This window comes from Manacus candei, unplaced genomic scaffold, assembly GCF_025592945.1.
Source record: "Manacus candei isolate 608988 ecotype Guabito, Panama unplaced genomic scaffold, ASM2559294v1 h1tg000021l, whole genome shotgun sequence".
NCBI classification, from domain to species: Eukaryota; Metazoa; Chordata; class Aves; order Passeriformes; family Pipridae; genus Manacus; species Manacus candei.
The window spans coordinates 2,490,542-2,512,984 of record NW_026138069.1 but is presented as its reverse complement, the minus strand read 5'-3'; the positions used below and the strand labels follow the sequence as shown (position 1 = coordinate 2,512,984).

At 35.6% G+C, this 22,443-nt stretch overlaps 1 protein-coding gene across 3 annotated transcripts in view; it reads right to left on the bottom strand.

Annotated features, from left to right (window-relative positions):
- SNX13 (sorting nexin 13) overlaps window positions 1–22,443 on the bottom strand; it is a 67,440-nt gene that overhangs the window by 6,028 nt on the left and 38,969 nt on the right. For 2 of the 3 annotated variants that reach the window (XR_007904298.1, XM_051785910.1), the window contains exons 12-23: window positions 21,797–21,896; window positions 20,057–20,250; window positions 18,487–18,591; window positions 16,871–17,003; window positions 16,092–16,129; window positions 11,603–11,672; window positions 8,828–9,000; window positions 6,343–6,450; window positions 5,528–5,638; window positions 4,166–4,327; window positions 2,894–2,965; window positions 945–1,090 (exon numbers count right to left, since the gene is read on the bottom strand). Coding sequence is in view for 2 of the 3 variants with exons in the window: in XM_051785910.1 (XP_051641870.1) it covers window positions 945–1,090; window positions 2,894–2,965; window positions 4,166–4,327; window positions 5,528–5,638; window positions 6,343–6,450; window positions 8,828–9,000; window positions 11,603–11,672; window positions 16,092–16,129; window positions 16,871–17,003; window positions 18,487–18,591; window positions 20,057–20,250; window positions 21,797–21,896 (1,412 nt within the window). In the remaining variant the exon portion in view is untranslated. The remainder of the gene's footprint in view (window positions 1–944; window positions 1,091–2,893; window positions 2,966–4,165; window positions 4,328–5,527; window positions 5,639–6,342; window positions 6,451–8,827; window positions 9,001–11,602; window positions 11,673–16,091; window positions 16,130–16,870; window positions 17,004–18,486; window positions 18,592–20,056; window positions 20,251–21,796; window positions 21,897–22,443) is intronic. The other variant, XM_051785911.1, reaches the window with a different exon arrangement.

Here is a 22,443-nt window from a genome sequence, read left to right as displayed (position 1 = left end):
CAGGTTTCAAGCTAGTTGTCACCTGGCCAAGAGGCATTATTTGAGAAAGACCAAGTGCCATTTTATTACATGGTTACATCCCTACTGGTACCACAAGTCTATATGTTTAACAGTGATAATGAAAATGTCACAAATATACTTGTGAAGGGTAAAAAGTAATGATACAGCTAGGAATATTATGATAAAAAGTAATAGGAAACTACTTCTCACCTGCTAGAAATTAAGTTTTTGGTTAGTGGTACTAAATCCAAAGCGACAAGGCAGTGCTAAATCTGCACCTAGAATTTTTTTTTGTTCTAGATTTTTTTTATATTTCAGAAACAAATTATTAGAAGGCCAGTCCTGGAAACTGCATACCTCTAAACTGAAGGCAAGAAACATTACTTATTAAGCATTATTAACGGGTTTTGCATTTGCATGAATGAGGGTACATGTGAATTACAGAGCAAATGGAGGGGGCAGAACAGACCCCATAGCAGTCCTTTTCCTTGCCCCCTTGCATCTTCTAAAGTGTGAGAGCAGAAACTTTACATAGCAACTCAGTATAGTTCACATAATTTGATAGTGTCAGTGTATCATTTGTAGCATGAAAGAGATGTAAGCAGAAATAGTGCCAAAAGTAATAAATAATATTATTAACAAAAAGTGTAGTGTAAGACACAGGGCAAAAAGCATCAGTATTAAGTGACGTTCACAGAAATTTGAATTCTTGTTGGTATGCAAAAGCTCTTTTGTAAGTTCTCCGGCACATAAGAGTTACTAAGAGTTACAGCGATGTTTTGTGTTTATCTCCATTTTGCACATTTGTTCTTGGCTTACTGAATATCTTCAAAGGGGAATATATGCACATTCAAACCACAATAATTTAATAATACCAAGAAGAATTTATAGACACAGACTACATAGTTTCACTCACACACTATTCAATATAAGAAAAGCAGTACCTATTAATTGTGTCACCATATGTTGCTCTAATAAGTTGCTGAAGCAGATTTTTTATATTTCTTCTTAACCACTGATTTCTTTCCTTTAAATCAAAGACTTCATCCATAAGAAGGAGCATTACTCTCAGTGGAATATTGTCATCCACCTGGTCACCAAGAAAAAAAAAAATCAGTAAACTTTTATTTCATTTCAAGAAAGCTACAGTTTTAGTAGCTCAGTATAAGTACAGCAATGTGAAATCTTCCCTAAATCATCTGTAACACCATTAATAGCAAAGAAAGATTGAAAACTAAAGATAAACTTATATACATTGAATTTTTAAAATAAGAAGAAATAATTATTTCAAAAGTCAACAGTTATCAAAAAGGTTGAGTAAAATTAATACATGTCCTAGAGAGAAAGCTGGTTCCTAACCTCTTCCTTTGGTTGCCATGCTTCCAACTCTGGAAAGAGTTGAACATGAAAACTCTGGAAAGAGCTTTTCTTTTCCATGGCATCATTTTCTTATGGATGCTAAAAACAACCACATTTCATTGCAATGAAGTGCCTTTTTTTTAGGTATTGTTCTAACCTGCTTAGCTATCAAGTGGTTTGATGCTCGGAGATTAGGAAAAGGATCATAATTTTATTATTTAATAGATGACGTTACACAGATTAGTTTACAAAAAACACATTAGTATTATTATTTTGGTGGACCACACAACTACATCTTTAGATACACCTGGAACACAGACAGTGGGTTCATAACCCAGCTGGAGATTGTATAGATCCATAGCTCGCTTTTACAGTACTGCTTCTCCATGTAAAATTCCATTCCAACTGCCATATTTTTGTCTAACTTAGTGACTGGAAGTTGTCAGCAAAGCATCTTAGAAGAGAAGCTGAGAGTTGAAAAGTTTTAAAATATCTGAAATCTGCCTTTAAGTAACATTTGATATGTTAACTTAGAAACTATCAAGAACTGTAGCTTCTAATCAGAAGATCAATGAAACACCTATAGAGAAGCTGCTCATATACTTGAATTATATTATTTTGTTTTGCCTGTGCAAAACAAAAGTTCCAGGAGTATCAAAGATGTTTAATTCCAACTGTAATTACAAACTTGGGGGTACTCTTATTTTGTGAAAAATAATGCGGAAGAAGAAAATCCAGAAGAACTCAAGGCTATGTTAGTTGAGGAAAATACATCTACCAAGCCTTCATAGCAGTTATGTACAGGAAGACAAACTGAAATGCTGTGATGTGACCAAAGAACTCAAAACATGAAGGGCAGAGCAGGTGCAGATTTATGACCATAGCAAATTGCATATAATCACTGGTAATCTTATGGCTTTTCTGTCCTACTTAGAGATAAAAGGTTTTTCCCCCAATTGTTTGCACATATATGATCAATGTTTCAATCAAAACAATAACAAAATACCATAGCTTATGATAACACCAGGAGCTTAAACTTCATTTTCAAGTTGCTAATATTACTACTTCACACTAAAAGTTTATTATTCAGAAACACATTTTGAAGGTTGCTTCACAATAACATAGCAAACACTTCTTTTGATCCACTAAACAAATGTTCTTTAAAAGGTCCCATCAGAAATCAGATCCATAAAATGTCAGCTGAAATTATGCTAACAGTCTGGTACCACACTATCTTTAACAGACAGAAACTGGAGGGAGGAGTGAAAAAAAACCAACAAAACAACCCCCCCCAAACACAAAACACAGAAGCAGTAGTATGTACGCTCTCACAGTTCTTCCACATTGTGCAAACCATTTCAGTACTAACAAAGATGTTAATTTTACAAGTATTTAAGTTTCCTTTTATAAATTTAAGAACTATTTGTAATAATAATGTCAGAAAACAATAAAAAGTATAGTTTAACATAGAACAAGTAATTCATTCCTTCGCTTTCAGAGGAGTCAACTTTGAAAGGACAAATGTCAGACTCACGTTGTCATCAATTGGTGCTGCAACACGGCAGTGGTCAGGATCTGAGTAGGTTTTCTGGATCAGAGGTGGCACCTATAATAAAAAAGATTATGTTTATGAAGGAAAAATACTTTGGAGTATGAATAAATCAGATAATTTTTCATAAACAATTTGGTTATGAAACTAAAACATTTTGGTCAAAAGTCCAAAAGATAAATATACAGCAGTCCTTTCACTTCCAAAACCAAAAATCAAACATGTAGATATTCTCCTATAGCTATCAAAGTTATCAACATCTTTAAGACAATCCACATAATTCCTCAAGTGTCCAATGCTTCAACTGAAACCCACCTAAAAACTCATATGAGCCCGATACTGCTTCTGGCATTTCCTATTGATCTTAAGTCCTGCCTAGTCACGGACTTCCCCATGAGTATAACTGCAGATATACTGCTGGTCACACACCAGGGAAGTTACCAGCAATGAGAAAGTCCAGAGACAGTCATTTTATCCCACAAGAATTTAGAAAACCAAAAACAAAACAAAAAAAACCCACCAACCGCCCCCAGTTACTGATTTATTATTCCCTTTCATGGTTTAAGGGTTAACTCACTCATCTCAGTTGCTGTTTTACATCTGCCACATCTAACTGCTTTGGTAACACAAAATGGGACAATCCCTGACCAGACCTCACAGCTACACACAGAAAGAGGAAGGCAAGAAAAACGAAGGGAAGATGAAGATGTTATTACAGGACTTCTAGATGGTGTGCCATGCTACTGATTCCCCACCTCTAAGCTATCATATTTTAGAAATGTAAGAGATGAGGAAAGATGGCTAGAAAAACAGAAAGAAAACTTAATTTAAATCAGAATTCAGCAAGGAGTAAGCAGAAGAGAGGCTATCTCCCTGTTCTAAGTTTCAAAATATATGGTGGGTTTTTTTCCTCATGAATGCAGCAGATGCAGGAAATTAGCTTTATGAGAACGGTTCATTAACAAAATATGAAAATCAGTGAATCTCATGTTCTTCTCAAGTGGCTACACTGAATCAAGTGAAGGATCACTGTAACAGTGTGTAGATGCCATCTTAAAAGAATTTACTTAATAACAAAGAGAACTCCATATCTGTACTATAATGACTGCTGAACCTTATTAAAAAGGTGCAGGTAAAAAACAGATTGGTTTTCTGTTTAATGACTTGACTCTGTAGTATATAACATTGGTTTAAGTGAGTCAATAGTGAATCCTCTATTAATTTACTTGTATGTATTAACTATCAATATTTTCTTACCTTGAAAAATGATTGCTTTATGTCTTGTCCCAATCTCTCTGACATTTTACCCATGTTGTCTGACATTTTAGTCATTCCCTCTGCCAGGCTGTCAGGGATAGACTTGACTGCATTTGATACGTTTCTCATAGAGTTACGCAGTGGGTTTACAAATGTGTCCATCTGAAGGGGAAGATGTTTAACCAGAATTGCATAATCTATGAGGGCACCAGTAAATTAATACACTATGAGAAGTATCACACTGTTCCAGAGACCAATAACATAAAAGAAAACTCAAATTATTTAACTTCATTACAGAATGCAGAATAAAGTTTTAGCTTCACTTCCATCTATATTTCTCATTCCTTACAGCCCCACTGTAGCTATCTACATCTTTCAACAGATGTTCTCCTGAGTCATTTCCACTTCCCATCCCTTGGCTTTTCTTAGCTTGAATTTATTTTCCTTTTCTTCTCCATTCAATACCATTTCTCCCTTCCAAGTTTTCTAGTTACAGATGTTTCACTTCTGCTTTCAACTTTTCGTCTTTGAAACATGCCTCTTTTAAACAGCACTGGAGTAATATGCTTCAGTATAATTAAAACCATAAAGTAGTTCCATAGAAACTGTTACTGAAATTTTTCTTTCAGTATATTCTCTAAATTCAGTCCAAAAGAGACACAAATATTAGTGTGATGCCCTTAAAAAAAGTTAAGCTATAAAGAGTCTCATAAGCTGGAAATCACAAGTGACAACAGTCTCACAGATGCTTTTTATACCAAAATAACTAAAAGTTTAGAAATGACTGCATTTGCAAAGCAGATGCCCGCACAAACTGGTCAACTGAACAAAGAATCACTTGCCTAAAGAGAGTTCTGGTGGCTTAACAAAGAGGATGCACAGGTCAGAGCTCTGAATTTGACCAATGACTCTAGATGGTTACAACACCTAAGTACATAACAGGTGCTTCTGAAGGGAAGCACATATCTTTTGGGCTGAAGAGTGAAAAGCATGGTAACAGCAGCAAATACAGAGTAAAGAACTGAAAAAAGAAACCAGAAGGAACGAGACCACAAAAAAAAATAAATCACAGATGTCTGACTGAAAGCAACTTGCAACAAACACACTTGTCATCTTGGTGTTAAGTCCAATTTGAAAATTTTATTTCCTTGTCATACAAAAAAAATTTACTTATTATAAAAATGTTAATTTTTGGTTCCACAGGTCCTTGGATACTTTGCCACTCAAAAGTATTAAAGCAACTCGCAAGCTGCTTTCGAAGTGCTATATAGCTGCTTAATATCAATTCAACTTGTCTGTTTAATGCAATCATTGCACAAACGAATGCTCTGAAGTTCCCTTGACGGTGCAAAACATTCTTACCTTCCGTGCAAAATCCCCCTTCCCTTTGCTGTAGGCTTTATTCTCCAGGAAGTCATACACATAATGGGCTAAGGCTGGAGAAGCTTTCATCATTTCAGGATTTAACAAGAGCTGAGTAAAATAAGTTTTAAAAGTTATTTTAATAAATAATGAACAAGACACAATCAAAGACACTGCATCTTGCAATGTATTTTTTTCATTCATTCCTCAATTTTATTCCAACATTACACTATTCTCAAGATTGAAGTAATGGGCTTCTTGGTAATTCCCATAACTTTAACCCCTATGTTCATTATGGCATCTCACACCTTTATGAACACTCAAACTGTCATTTAACAATATTTTACTCATCTTCATTATTTATTGTTAATGTGTCCACTGAGTTGGTCAATAGACTTTAATGCAAAATGACCAGGAAGTCCCTATGAAGTAAGACAACTGAATTCCTTTGCTTGAGCTGACATAGGTCTTATGTGAATGAAGAAGCTGTGTGGTTTCCTACACCACCAAAGTGGGTGCCACAGAAATCCATATGCAACAGCACAAGAGAAAGTGACCACAGACATGTGTGTTAATGAAGAAAGTCAGTGGTGTAAAGCTCAAAATCAACACAGCTGGAACCTCAACAGCTCAGAAAAGTTGTGACAGAACTGGCTGAGAACAAACCAAAAGAGCAAAGAAAAGGTAAACCTATTAGACAATATCAAGTTCTTACGATATATTTATTAAGGACTGTATACCACCTACAACACAGGGGTTTTTTTTTTTTTTAGTAATTCCAACCAAGCACAGAGCCAAAAAAAGTAACAGCTTACCTGCAAATAAGCATTTAAATCTTTTTTCCTCTTTTCCAAAAATTCTCTGTCCATATTGTTAAATGTTTTTTTGCCAGGAAGTTTCAGTATATTTGCAAGGTTTTCAAACTAGAAAAAAGAGAAGATTTTTTTTTGTTCTGTTTTCAAGAGTTTCAAATCTCCATATAAGGCCATTATATTCACCTATTCAACCATAGAACATCTGAAAAAAAATTTTCTGCATCATGCCTGGCACTCAGAATCCTCAGAGAAGCCAAAATGAAAGGTACTCTGTCAACAAATGTATGAAAACTCCCAGGAGATTATCAAGAGTAAAATTTAATTTCTGAACTCACATGTGATACTCACTTTTGACATACAGACTCATACAGTGTGCAAAAGGCTTAGGCTCAAGATTTATTATTATTATTTGGGCTGAAGTTAATAGAGTTACGAGACTACATCAAGGGAACTTGTAAATCTTTCTAAAATCTCTTCCCTTTCCTATTCTGATCAAGCCTACTAAGGAATTATTAAGTTTTCATCCCTGGAGACATGGCAGCACCCAGCTTACACATAGGTTATCATACCATACTCAGTGTGGCATCATATGTGCCTTTTCTACAGGGAATGATGGTGATTGGCACTGGTTGACATGTTCCAGTTTTGCAGAAAGAATGGCAGTTCTGGGGAAGCAGCAGGGAAAGAAGAGGCCCTAACACTTAAGAAGGCTGAGTATAATTGGCACAATGCACAAAAATAAAAAAGTGACAAGAACAAAGCTTGAAGAATCAGGACTATCCACATATCCAGATTTCCTGTAATTAATAAATAATATTCTTAAGGTGGTAAAGAGAGAAACATAGAGTATCTAGGATTTAAGAAACAACCCGAAACAGATTGCATCCTTTTCTCTCCAGAAAAGACCACAAAATTACAGTCTAATGAGATGGATTCCATTCAGTCCCTGCAAGATCTCTTCCTGCATCATTAAACTTTGTAAGGTTACAAAGCTCATATAAAATTTATGGTCTGTAGGAAGCACCAAAAAATAACTCCTTCCAATTTCGCAAATCCCATTCCCTTGCAAGTAGGTCATGTGGGAAAATAACTGAACAGAAGATGGTCTAGTTTTTAATTGGAGACTTGTATGTAAGCAGAAGCAAGGTAAGCAATTAATGGTCTCTATTTTAAATACAGGTATCTACTCCAAATGACTGACTAAAATCACTGGTGTGAATTTATTCAGTACTTCAAGGAAAAAAACTCATATGGATTCTATACACAGCTAACTCCAATTCCATTTTGGATCAACTATCTGTTTTCTCTGAAGAACCTAAACAATCCCTGCCCTTCCTATTAAATCAGTGATTCTAACCCTTACCCTTAAAATGCCTCAGACAAGCACATAAGACAGTAAGGATGTCTATTTTATTGTCAAGATAAAGCAAAACCGTTGGAAGTTTTGCTACAGAGAATCACGGGAATTTGTTTACTTTTTGCAATCTTAGTGTTCTAGGATAATGTTTCTATTCTCTGGAAATCCAAAGAAATCAGATTTAGCAACAACAAACACTGAGTCTTCATATTTTGAACATTTTCGCTTTTGCCATTTCTTTCTAGTCATTTGCAGTTAGGTTAGTTTTAAATGACTGCCCCATATCAGCAGAACATTAATTCACTATAAGACCCAGAATTCTTCAAAACAGTGAATTAGTTTAAAAAAAAGAATCAATTTGAAGGAGTGCAAAAGTTGGTATTTCAAATTTATTGACAGCACTCTAAGACCATCACAAATTCAAAGGAAAGTCAGACTTCGTTTATAATTAATCCAAATATTCAACGCATTTGCTTTTTCAATAAAGCTTTTTCCATTTTTATTACTGCTGTGACTTTTAAATGCTAACCTACCTGCACAGAATTTGTTCTCTATGTCTCTTTATTAATAACAGAGTAAAGGGATATAAACTGACACTTCTGACTAGTTCAAAGGTTATGCAGTCAAATCTGACTTCTCCAAAGGCTTGGTTTAAAAGTACTTCAGCCTCCTTTTAAAAGCACTGTATTTTCGTCATTTTTTTCATATCAGCAGGTTCTACTTTGTACCAGCTGGTAAATTACAACTCTCTATTTCTTCCTTTTTTCATTTTAGGAGGGTTAAAAGGCTGAGAATACAAGTACAGCAGTAAAAGGTAGATTGTCTAGCAGTAGTGAAGTGCTACCCTTTTGGGGTAGCTCTCCCTTTTGGGACCCCACCAATTCTTAACACTTCACTTAAAACCTAAATACCTATTTCCCAAGCTCAGTTTTTACTTCTTAATCTCTAACACATAATTGTTTGAGACCAATACAACTTCCACACAAATATTTTAAAGTAAAATTAAGTAGGAAGGTGGTGGGGGGAAACTTTCTAAATTCCATTTCCTTTTGATGGAGCAATTATACAGTCATTGGTTATTAAACTATAGAAACATGCACCTATAAAGATTTTTATGAGATTAATTACCTGTTCAGTGATCCTCATGTGAAAGTCATGGAAGTCACTGTAGCGTCGATATGTCTTCCACATCTCTTCACTATTTGGATTTCGCCGATGGACTGTGATGGCATACAGGGCATATGTCTTGCCATGATCATTACACACTCCTGCCACAGCATATGGGTCAGAGTCAGCATAGACTAGTAGTTTTAAAAACAAAAATAAAAAAGGAACAAACAGAAAGAAGGAAGACGAAAGGACACAAACGTGAAGTGAAGAAATGTCTGGAATGACAGACTTGAAAGACAAAAATGGACATGCAAGAAGAAGAGTAAGCTATCCTTTTATCCAAAATACTGTATAAGTGACACTCTCCAAAAACTTATTATGTAAACTTAAACAGAGATCAAGCAGCTTCAAAAGTTAGATGTTTCACTGACATGCAAAACATAAACAAACAGAAAAAATTTCAACTTTAAAATAATGAATAGATCTTTTAAAAAGTATTTGAACCTAAAGAACTCAAGATGGGGATGAAAAACAACTGTGAAACCAGAAGAAATTCCAGTCTGCAAAGTAGTCCAATCATATTGCAAAAGTCTGCCCATCAAAAAAAAATCTATAAATACAAGACAATTATAGCAAGCTGCAAGCCTTCAGTTTTGTTATTAGCATCAGCAGTTTGTTATTACCTTGGCAGTTTGCTATTAACTCTAAGATAAAAAACACTCCCCTCACTATTTTAGTCAACAGAAACTATATATACAGACACATAACTCTACATATATGTATACAATATATTCTCTGTGTGCATACACACATTTTATGGAAAAGTCAATTTATAAATGAAAAGAATACAGACAGTTGTCTGAAAGAAACACAAGCACCTTTTTGATCTTCATTAATACTGAAGTCCTCTTGGACATTCCTCCTTCACAGAATTTTCCCACTATAGTTTGTTTCAAAACTTTTCATCTAGTCTAGAGAATAACCTAGAACCAATATTGTTTACAATGTGCACCTTTTAAATTGGCAACATATTGTATCTCTAATTATTGAACCAATATCCAGTACCCACAATCTTCCCGTGGCTAGATGAAAATTTTTTAATCAAAGTCTGTGAATTTTTCAAGGCAGTCACGCTCCAAAAAATATACTTTTCCTGACAAATCATCGATTTCTTCGTCTGTGGTGCTTCAAGTCTTGACCTCTCTGAAGTGTAATGCTTATGTCTAAGCAGCCAGGGAGCACCTATAGGATAGTGACAGCTGCTGACAGTGCCAGAATTATACACTAGAAAGGTGCACAGTGAGCACAGAGTATCATCTTGTCTTTGACATCTACCCTCTAGAAGAAGAATATCGAGTGCTGAACCCCCAAGAGGAAAGAGCAAGCAGTCAGGATGGTGCCAAGATTGCCCAGAGAACGGAGCCAGGAAATCCCAGCCCCACAGATGCTGCACAAGCCCTATCCTCTGCATTCACATTGACCACTTTGCTGTGCAGCCACCAGACCACATCTCAGGGGCACTGCTAAGCTGCACCTTTAGGAAAACTGCTTCAGGACAGGAGCAACAGAAAAGGAAAGAAGTTGTCCTGCTGCCCCTTATGTCATAGTCTCTTAATCAGTATTTATTTTGCAACACAAGACAGTGTGAGTCCTGAAACACATGGAGGTAAATCCTGTTTGTATACAGCCCACAAGCACAGTAAAGGATAATAATTGGCAGAGGAAAAGAGCCTGCTCACAGATGCAAGATACACCTACTGCCAAACATGAAGTGCAGAAGATTATACCCAGTTTAATACTATCTTACAATACAAACCTGTACATATTCCCTGTTTCAACTGAGGTATTATGGATATACAGAGTCAAGTTGATAGTTATCAATACATGCTGTCATCAAGACTATAAATTTTACCATTCATGTGGTTCTAAGTTTACCTCTTTTTCTTAGGTCAAAACATAGAAACTTCAAAGTTTAACTCTGAAAAAGGTATCACATACCATTGTAACAAAAAAGCAAAATGTGATTCTTAACTTTCACATTATTTTCCTCTTTCTCTAAGGACTACAATGACACAGTGACACTTGGATTGCACAGTGTTCTCACACTGGATTGGAATAACAGTTTAATTAATATGTTGAGTAGCTGAATTCTCCCTCACAGTTCATGTGTCCACTATATAAATACACATATTTAAAAGCCTATTGCATAGTAAAATCTACCCAAAAAAATATATGAAGCTCAATTTAATTACCCAATCTCATTTAACTAGAATATTTGCAAATATTATCTGAGATTTTTTTAAAAGATAACTAAAAATGCCACCACTATAAAGACTGAAGTAATTTTCTTAAATTAAGCTATGGCAATAAGGAAACACGGAAATTAGGGGAAAAATATCGTAGTAAGGGAAGTAAACAGTCAAGAATTATAATTGCATGACTAGAAAGAGATGGCTTCCAGAATTTCTTTAAGCAATTGCTAAAATAAATACTACTCAATATTAAGTTTAATGAATGATTCTCCAGAGACAGAAGTAGTAATAATAATACTAGTACGATAAACAACAAAAATTAAATCAATTTTTAAGTACAAATATACTATCTAGGTCGATCACCTACAGCACAAATACTGTAAAGATTTCCCTTACAAGGACTTAATGAAAAATATGAATTCAAATGTTTTATGAGGTCAAAAAAAATGAGAGGATTAGGATTTCAAGGGCCTGTAATATTAAAAAACTCAAAATAAATGGTGGAAAACAAGTAAGCAGGCATCATAACAGATTCACTTACCAGTATCTGAGATGTATGCATGGAGCTGAACTGTCTCATCAGAAGGGACATTTGAAAGGTCATCTAAGGACTGCAGGGTGGGGGAGAAAGGGAAGAAGGAAAAAATGGGCCAAAAAATTAGATCTGAGACACATTTAATTTGAGATGTGTTTGATTAGTCTACTTAGTTTTCAAACTTTCAGTTCACTACTCTAATAGAATAGATTAATGCACTGTAACAATGCAAATAAGTGTTTGTACTGCCTGGTTACCAAAGCCTTTATTTTACAGAGTGTAAGGCTCTTCATTTCCCTCATCATTTTCACACAAAGTTTTGTGATCGCTCATATTTGATCAAACATATTTGCCACTTTAGTTTGATATCTCAACTCTAATGGAAGTATGGCTACAGATAGTCTTTTACTGAGTATTAAGCAAAAAACCCAAAAAATGTCCCAAACAACTGGGGAGATAGAGACGTTGTATAACAGACCTTTTGGTTTTATTTTTACACCATTCTGTTTTCTTTCAAATGATTTAAAACACTACATAAAAGTTACACTGCAGTAGAACTTGAATAGGTTCTCTGCTGTATGTAAAAAATCCAGCAAACATTCTTCTCAGGAATGTTTTCTGTTGTAAAAAATGAACAGGTACATTCTCAGTTGGCTAATGCCCCGTTTCCATATTCAGTAATTGCTGGGATCAAAAAAAGCCCAATGGGTCTTTTAGAGAAGCTTTGCTATTATATAAAATTATTATATCTGGCTACTAAGATTTAACATAATAAAGCTCTTCAAGTTTGTTGAATGGGCCACTACACATGTGATCCTAATCTTAAATTACCAGTTGGAGCTGTTTAAGTAGAATACACAGACACTGAGATCCCAGCTCCTTTATATATTTTACCCTCAAATTCTAAAATTCTCCAAAGAAACACATTCAGAAAGAATATAGCTATCTTTTATCATTTAACCAAGCCAGTTTAACAGTGACTTGGCACAAAAAGTTACCTACAATGGGAATTACAGAGTAGCAGTGCCATGCCTATGTCAAACTAAAACCTCAACCTACATCAATCCAGTTTCCAAAACTCCTGTTTCCTTAAACATAAAACAATCTATGTAATTACAATTAAAAGATAGGTTTGACTTGAAAACATAAATTATGTAAAGACTCTATTCTTGCCCCTCCTACATCTGAATCTTTATCAACTCCACAATACCCCAACACAATACTCCACTCCTTCCTCCTCTAGGTCTCTGCAGGGAATGGCTCTTCTCTGCCTCAACCATCTCAATCAGCCTCTGCCTAAGCCCTCACTATGGAAGGCAAGGTATGTAACATTTCTGTTATAAAGTCTAGATACTGAATTTAATTAAAATTAAGAGTCTGAACACAGAAACTATGCTTTAATATATATTGCAGTAAAGAGTCTCCTGGGTATCATTCACCTTGTAGACTTACACCACTGAAGTCCCAGACTGAGAAAAGGTAGAAGAAAAGAAAGCTTATTTGGGAAATCTGTTTTGCCACTGCATGCTACTGTGCTAAAAGTTTATGTCTGTTGAATAGTAGAAGAGATGAATTCATTCAAAACTACTCTGATAGCGGACATCATCTTACCTCAAGAATTCCCAAATCTATAAGTTATTGGATACTGGAGAATATTCTGGTAAAGTATCACCATAAGTGGGCTGTTCCTTTAATCTTTACCCTTGCTTTTGGCCATTGTTGGACATAGGACTAGACCTTCTCCAACCTAGTCCATTCTCAAGCAAGTCACCCTTGGACAGCAATGATGCTGTAAGGTGAGGTGCTCTATACTGCAGGGTCCAAATTTAGGAGCAGAGCATCACCTGAGACTGGCAAACAGCAGGCATTTGTGGAAGCTTGGATAAGTGTTTGACATTCTGAAAGCTCTAGGATTTGATAAACAGTAAGATGGAAAGGATGCTATAAAAGAAGTCAATAACAGTCAACTGCTCAAATATTTTCTTTGCTACAAAATACCAACATTAAGGTAGTGTTATATTTTTTTAAAAAGCATCATTACTTCTTGTTTTCCTGCTTCTCCTCATTGTCACTCAAGTTCAGTTTTCTTTGTGATAACTGAACAGGGTTCAAACTGACATATGGTAATGAGTGCCAGAAGTTCAACCCAGCCATTTCTGCTCTTCAAGGTCTTTGAGAGGTAACACCCGTGTAACTCCTTCTGTTTACTCAATGCAAAAACAATCTGTAAAGCTCCCATTATGGATCCATTTAGAGGAAATCTGCAAGAGTCTATAAATATTACAATGGTTACATACCCTCAAAATGTGCCCTACTGGTTTAATACAGTAGACTAATGTGCCAAATTAAGAGGCAGAAATTAAGATATCTTTGTAAAATAACTGTTCCTCAAAATTGTTTTAAGCCTCTCTTCCAAATTCTTCCAGTGAAAGTATAAACTGCAGGTGAGGTATTTTATAATACAAACTTTAGGAAACACTTGACTGCTGTGGCAAGGCCCTATACAGCAACAATTAATACAAGCAAATGAAAAGGTTGAAACCTGAACAGATAACACAACACACAGACATTTAATATGATCTAATATCTTTGCCATTAGGTATATTCACAGGAACACAAGTTAATTAAAAACCCAAAAATATCACATCACAACTCAATCTTATTTAATACATTGTCATTAGCTACAAGTACAGAAATTCCCTGACCTTTGAAGTAACCTCTCCAAGGTCTATTTTTCTTCATGTAACAGACTAACACAAGGGAGCTAATCTATGTGTACAGAAATTTACTCTTGACATGGAATTCAGCCAGGAAAAACTAATCTACCACTACTCAAGCACCTGTAAAAGCACTGAAGACCCTGAATGATATAAACTACAGAAAAGTAGTTCTGCATAAATAGAAATTTATTATGCATTGCTGCTAGAATGTTATTCACTCTTAATAAAAATAATAGATGTAGTATTCTATAAATACCCTTTTCACAACAGAAACAAAATTCAAGACTTGGAAGTGTCCCATGTAAATACCTATTTGTATTGCAAGAGTGCTTGATAAAGGCTTTAAGACTTTCTAGCTTAGCTGAGAAAGCCACATGAAACTAAGCAGCAGATAACTACTAGCTAGATAAGCCACCACAGTGACAAATCCCCATCAATAAAATATAACTCTGATAGATCAGAACATTACTAGAAGAAGTACCTAAGAGATATTTCAAATATCTTTTTAAGAGATCAGTCAATTAAAAGACTCTCTTGTGAAATGTTACCAGAATTGTATGCAAATTTATAAAAAATATGGCCAAATTAAGTTTTCTTCTGCATCTACCAGGAGTTTGCATAAATTGTATCAGCTATTATTGTACCAGCTAATGAACTCCCCTTTTTTTTTTTGCATTTCAAAACATAAACAAGAGGAAAATAGTAGGAAAAAAGATACCAGTTTAAATTAAAACAAACAAACAAACAAATCAAAACAACAAAGACCCCAACGAACACAAAAAACTAAACCCCACAAAGAAATAAACTCCACACGGAAACACATTTACATTAATGTTAAGTGCACTCCTTTAAAAAATACACTCTTATTCCTCTGCATGTAAGCATGATCTAATCAATGCAGTGGAACTCCAAAGGAGCTACAGCATTTTCCAAGAATGAACTATAAGAGCCTATGAATCACATAAGCCAGGAAATTGCATGCAGATTGTAAATCTTTATGTAAATTTTTATAAAACTAAAGGGTCTGGAAACATACTCTCATATGGTTAATTGAACCTTGCATACCTTATGGCTCAGCTACACATAGTCCGAAGAAACAACTGAGAGGAAGGATAGGATATACATAAAATTTTTTATGATTTTTCTTTTTAAATAAACAACTTAATTTCTTAAAATCTTTATAAGATTTTTGGTTTTGGTACATTCAAAGAAAAAGTTCTGGCCAGCTGACACAGTCAAGAATCACTTAAAAAAAAATACCAAAAGTTGAACTTGAAATTGGTCAGATTAGAAAACAAAGATACATTTTCAGAATAAACTCTGGATACTTTCATGTTTCCAAATCAAGTTCTAATGCAAAAAAAAAACCAAAACCAACAAACACCACCCTACAAAAATCTAATTAAATGGTTCATTTGACAGTCTATTTGAATTTAATCCTTTGAGATTTCTTTTTCAAAGGATTTGTTTTCACCTAACTTCAAATTTATCTCTATTTAAGAAAACCAAACAGGGATAAGAAAGTATGCTTTGCATAGATTAACTGTTTCTGTGAGAAACACTGCAAAATTTCATTAAACATCATAAAGTAAAAAAAGGGACAGTTTTATCTTACAGAGGAATTAAGAACTTGTGTCTTTCAATTTGATTCAAGAACTTTTTCAGAAATTAAACTGCAGTGAAGTAAAACCTCTAATGTACATAAGTTAAACTATTTTATAACATTTTCTGTGCTGTTGACGAGAAAAAAAAGTTCAAAAAATCCAAGCACTTACCAGATTTATGCTGCTAGTAGGAGACCCATTAAAAGATTCTGGGAGCAATGAAGAAGAGGAAAGGAAAAAACAGGTTAGAAGCTTTTTCCCTGTTGTAGGGCCACACACAAATAAAAATGCATGGACAAAACATTATAGAAAATAAAGGAAAACTGCGGTACTGGGTAAAATGTTGCACCCAACATACAAGTGTTTCAAGTTTCCAATAAAGATACCTACAGAAATGCAAGATTATAGAGGTATAGATACTAAATAAATACTCCAGGTAACATTTTTTTAAGTTTGTATCTCCCAATGACATTGCTTCATTAAGGAGTGAGTTTCATAGTTAAAACAATTTCCATTGTGTTTGTACTTCAGTTACAAGAACAATGATTTTATTTTCTTTTAAAAGCCACATCTCCTACATACTTTCAATTTCTATTTCCAGAGGAAGAGTATAGTTATATATTAAAACAACCCAACATATTGAAAAGTCTGAAATATTTTGTAATAAAAAAATAGAATGGAAGAGTTGCATATTTAGTTTAGCAACACACCTGTTACCAAGACCTGACAAAACTTTACATGAGATTAATAAACTTACTACAGAGAAAACTCTATTTGAGTCCCAAAACAATTTACGCAAAAAAGCACAAGGAGGAAACTAATTTAAATATCAGAGACACCACAGGAACAACTTAATTTCTTAAAAACAGTGTGGATAATTTTCTTGTTTTCATTTTAAAGCAGAGAAAAGAACAGTCCCAGGAAATAGCCCTGACAGATATAGAGCTCACCTCCTTCACCATCATCTGATCCTCTGAAACTAGGATCCTTCAGCATATCCAGCTCAGCTAACATACGCACATACAACACATTCTGTTTGAACGAGGGGTAGAACCTTTCATCTCGCAACATCAACTCGTACACCTTATTGAAACAAAAATGCCACCTTCAGAAACACTTTTAACATTTTTTAATTAATTGGACTACTTTTCATAAATTCTACTTGAACAACAGGTATCTGTGCATATGTGTCTCTGAATTACTCTTAATGGAAAAGTTATGAGAGCTAATTGTGCCAGAAGTATAAGAGTCTCAGAAAATATCTCACTAGTGAGACATGCACACATAGGAAGGGAAGTAGCACAATAGCTGTAAATGCTTCCATCCTCTCCTCTTAACTCTTCTAATTGCACCATAAACATATTTGGTCTTTATCCATTTCATAACAGGTTATCTCTGAGTCCTTCTTTGTTGATAAACTATAAAGATAGACCTGTAAACACTCAGGGCAAGAGGGGAGAAGAGGGAACGGATGGGCAGGAAAACACCATATGCTTCCTTCCTGACAACTGCCAGTTTTAGTCAATACGGTACTACCCTGCTCAAAAAGATTTAATAACACCACTTCGAAATATGTAACTACATAGCCTATGTAGTATATATGCATATACACATACACATGTACCTATACATAGCAGAAATTATTTCATAATGTTTGGATACTCATGTCAAGTCTAGAATATTTTAATTATGATTTTTTTTTTTCATGGAACACTGTTTAAGTGCTATCACCTGGCAAGAACGAAAAAAAAAAAACCAACAAACAATTCATGCAGGTCTGAGGAAGTTCATTTCTTTGGTAACACAAGAAATTTATGCTCTTCAGCATAACTTGTCCTTGTAGCCTACTTTGAACGATACAGATTTCACAAGGTGCTTCCATTAGTCTTACATGTGGGCCTCAAGTACGACAGTGTGATTCTAAGTTCTACAGCTCAAATCACTAATTTTTAGTAAGAATGAGAACACTAAATCAATGACCTAAAGTAAAAACCTCTCAGACTGGGTATGGAAGTTACTGTGAGAATATTAAGCACTCACTTTTCCTTTTTAAATACATCTATTAGACTTGAGTGATAAAGTCTATGTATGCAAATTGTAAAAATACTGTTTTTTCTTCAGCACTTGCTGCTTCTGACTCCTACACTGGGCAGGTTTGCAGAAACAGACCAATCAAATTAACTTCTGGAAAGAGAGACAGAATTTAACACGGGACCACCACATCAACCTCTGAAAACAAGAGCTAAACTGAACTAAAACTGTACCTCTTATTTATTCTACATGTTGCATGTTTCTTAAATTGGTGCATAAACACAAATAAAAATACCATAATTCTAAATTGTGCTTCATAATTAATTTCATACAGGATACCTACTCTTTCTGTCTATTGCTTTGAAAACCATGGGCTAAGTACAAGTTGACAGTTTAGAGCACAGTTTTTACAGAATAGAAAAATGGTAGCACATGTTTTAGATATTTGAGTTCCTTCTTTTTCAGTATCTGCAAAGATGTCTAATACTCTATACTATTAACAGTTCTTACAAAATACAGGATGAATAGAGTATACCTTTCTCTGAATGTCATCAAAGATTTCAGGTGTTGGATCCTCATGGTTCAGTGTTTCTGCAAGTTTTGCTACTAAGTTGTCATCAATATTAACTCTCGGAGATGCCTGTCATAGAGATCTAAATCAACTTTTGCAGCATAAAAATAAGAAAGTTCTATTTTCACCAAAAAAAACCCCAATCCAATGCTGCAATTATTTAAAGGTAATGAAATTTCTCCTTGATGAATATCTCTATTAACTCTGTAGAACATACAACAGGAGTCAGATCCCATTCTCCCCCCCCAAATTAACTTCAGAGTGTGTATCTAAACTTAGAAGTCTCAAGATTAAACACTAAGAATTGCCTCAAAAACAATTTATGCATACTATTTTGAAGCAGTATCTAAACCAGATTTACTAAGACTTAAAAACAGATTTTATTTATTTATGAATAGAAAGATCTAGATTCAGAAATCAAGAACAAGCCAGTAAGAAAGTAAATGGATGAAGCCCTGAAAAGTCTGAGGAAAGGCTAACAGTTTTTCACCTCTGCCAATTTCCAGAGAGGTTACTGTAAACATAGTAACTTTTTATGCAGACTCTATCACAGCTACGAGCAGGCTAGTAGCAAGTATCATCCGTGAGATTCCCAGACATTCCTTGGTATGAGATTTCAAACCACTGCCCATCAAGAATTCTTTTAGATGGGCCCAAATTCACACACTTTCCCCATTTTCTGTAACAGATAGAGAGCCAGCACTGAACCAGACTCAGCACAGCTTACTTGATAGCATAGCTGAGAGGTTGAGTTTATCAGCTTGGAACAGGTCTAGTGTTAGGTGGCTTCTGACTTCAAACTTTTGAGCAGACAACTCAAGAGCAAGTTCTGCACAGACCACCATGATGATAGACTACTGAAGTGAAAAAATAAAGTAAAAGAAATTACGTGGAAAGAGAATGCTACTAGATATTTGAGAGATAATTTCTTGAGGAAGCTTTTGAGCGAGAAGTGATTTTTATGCACACACACATTTAGAACAAAGACGCTTTGTTAACACTAGCGGTTCCTTTCACAGAAGAATACATTACTGCCTACTGGAAGATATCCAATGGTGATATTTGAGCAATTTACACAGACAATTGTGGAGAGGCACAGTTATTTAATTTGAAAACCTAGTCTTAATCCAAGTTTAGACAAATACTGGGCTCCAAGGGGACAGGCAAGGTTGGAGGGCAAAGTTAAAGGAAGGGAAAGGGCAGCATATGAAAAGAGACAGTATTTTTTACTCTCTCTTCACATTGTCTCTAGTTTGTCTATTCTAGAAAGTCAGCTTCTGAGGAACACATTCAGAGCATTTGACAGGATAGTCAGTGGCAGTACGAGCCTTTTAAATGGAGAAGGAGAAAAGAAAAAAGAGGACAGCATTTTCTTACTGCTTGACATAAGGAGAGAGAGAAGATACACAACAGCTCACATGTAATTCATAAACAACTACATCACAACCATTTCATATTAACTTAGCTGTAACTATCAAAGAAGTATCTGTACAAAGAATAAATGCCAAACAATGCAAAAATAAGTTATTCCTACCTTTTCTGATAAATATTGCTCATAAACTCCAAATGCAGCTGCCCTTAATAGACCCTTGGTCTGATTAGTCTGATGTTTTCCATCTTTCTGCCGGCTTTGAAGTACCTCCAGCTGTTGCTGTGCCGTAACCCTGTATCCTTCCACTGTCATCCAGAAAAACAGATGTGCTTGGCCACCAGTCTGCTGCATGTAATCTACAGAAAAGAGACACCACACAACTGTAGTTACTGTTGTGTATCTTAGAATAACAATTCTCTATGACATTAACTACACATGGATGGAACTCCAGGATCTGGTTATATATCTGGAATCGTTGTCATACGGAGTCAATAAAAAAAGTACTATATACAGATTGGTGATAATCAGTAAACAAAACTGAGAGCAAAGTCTAGGAACTAAGCACTGAATCCTCAAATACACATGTAAAAAGTGAATCCATCATTACTGTGTGTTTAACAGGCTTGTGCAGCATGATACAAAGAGGAAGTTCAAACTGGAATTCTAACAAATCAGGTTCATAGAATAGGCTGGAAAAGATGTTCAAGACCATCAATCTACCACTGCCAAGTCCACCCCTAAACTGTGACCCTAAGCCATGCCACTAAGATTGCAAAAGTGATTGTTTTCACAATCACTAATAAGTGAAGATCTACATGTTTTTTAAATACCTCCAGAGATGGTGACTCCACCACTTCCATGGGCAGCCTGTTCCAGTGCTTGACAACCCTTCTGGTGAAGAAATGTTTTCTAATATCCAATCTAAACCTCCCCAGGCACAAATGGAGGCCATTTCCTCTTGTCCTGTCACTTGTTCCTTGGAAGAAGAGACCAACCCCTACCTCACTACACTCTCCTTTCAGGAAGTTGAATGGAGTGATAAGGTCTCCCCCGAGTCTCCTTTTTTTTTGAAGCTAAACAATTCCAGCTCCCTCAGCTGCTCCTCATAAGACTCGTGCTCTAGATCCCTCACCAGCTCCATTGCCCTTCTCTGAATACACTACAGCACCTCAATGTCTTTGTTGTAGTGACAGCTCCAAAACTGAACACAGGATTTGAGGTGCAGCCTCACCAGTGCCAAGCACAGGTTACTGCCCTGGTCCTGTTGGCCACGCTATTGCTGATACAGGCCAGGATGCCATTTGCCTTCTTGGCCACCTGAGCACACTGCTGGCTCATGTTCAGCAGCTGTTGACCAGCATCCCCAGGTCCTTTTCCACTGGGCAGCTTTCCAGCCATTTTCCCCCAGCCCGTAGCACTATGTGGAGTTGCTGTGACCCAAGTGCAGGACTTAGCACTTAGTCTTGTTGAACCTCATACAATTGGCCTTGGCCCATCGATCCAGCCTGTCCTGATCCCTCTGCAGAGACTTCCTACCCTCCAGCAGATCAACACTCCCAGCTAACTCAGTGTCATCTTCAAACTGACTGAGGGTGTTCATTTCATGATCATTTTGCCCAAGACAGTCTCCAACTATAACATCACCCACAAGTCCTCTTCGCAAACAACAGGTTCCGATTGGCACCTTTCTAGGTTGGTTGCCTCACCAACTGTGTCAAGGAGTTATCTTCCACACACTTCTCGAACTTCCTGGACTGTTGTAATGTATTTCCATCTACTGCATTAAAAGGATTATCACCACAAACATGGATATTCTTATTAATGACATTTAGCAATTCCATACAGTCCTGTGAGTTAGCATACTCTTCATAAATAAAACAGAACAAATAAATTAACACTTACCCATAAAAAATTGTAGTGCAACATTGTCTACCAGAATATGGTCCAGAGGGACTGTGCAAAGTTTTCCAAAGTTTGCTGCCAGTTTCACAGTATCTATTTCCTGCAAGACACAGTTCATTATGTTCAGAGGTTTTATTTTTTTAATTAGCTTTTAAAACTACTTACCACAAAGCAAACATGATTAAAAAAAAATTTACAGAAAATAAAGTAGCCTTTCAATGATTAGCTATTTTCACAATCACTAATAAGTGAAGATCTAGATTATAAAGTCACGTTCTCATAACTATTTGTCTTCAACATAGGCTACAGTTATTCTGCTACATGAGAAGTTGTCTGTTAACACTACTGTTCTTGTAATACCATACAGGTCAATTTAACCAACAGTGACACCAGTAGAAAATTAATTTACAAGAAGACTTAATTTCAGCATTTGATGGGCTCCAGATTACCACAACTTAAAGTCATCTCTGTCCAACTTTCTTCTTTCTTGATACTACAGTAATGCTTCTGGGTCCAGCTGTAGAATCCTTTATCATTTTAGCAGTCAATATGTCCAATATTACATTATCTTGGAGCCACATCTAGGTCCAATTAAGAGAGTCAAGAAACTAAGTGAAGTCAAACATACCAACTCTGTCAGCCTTAAA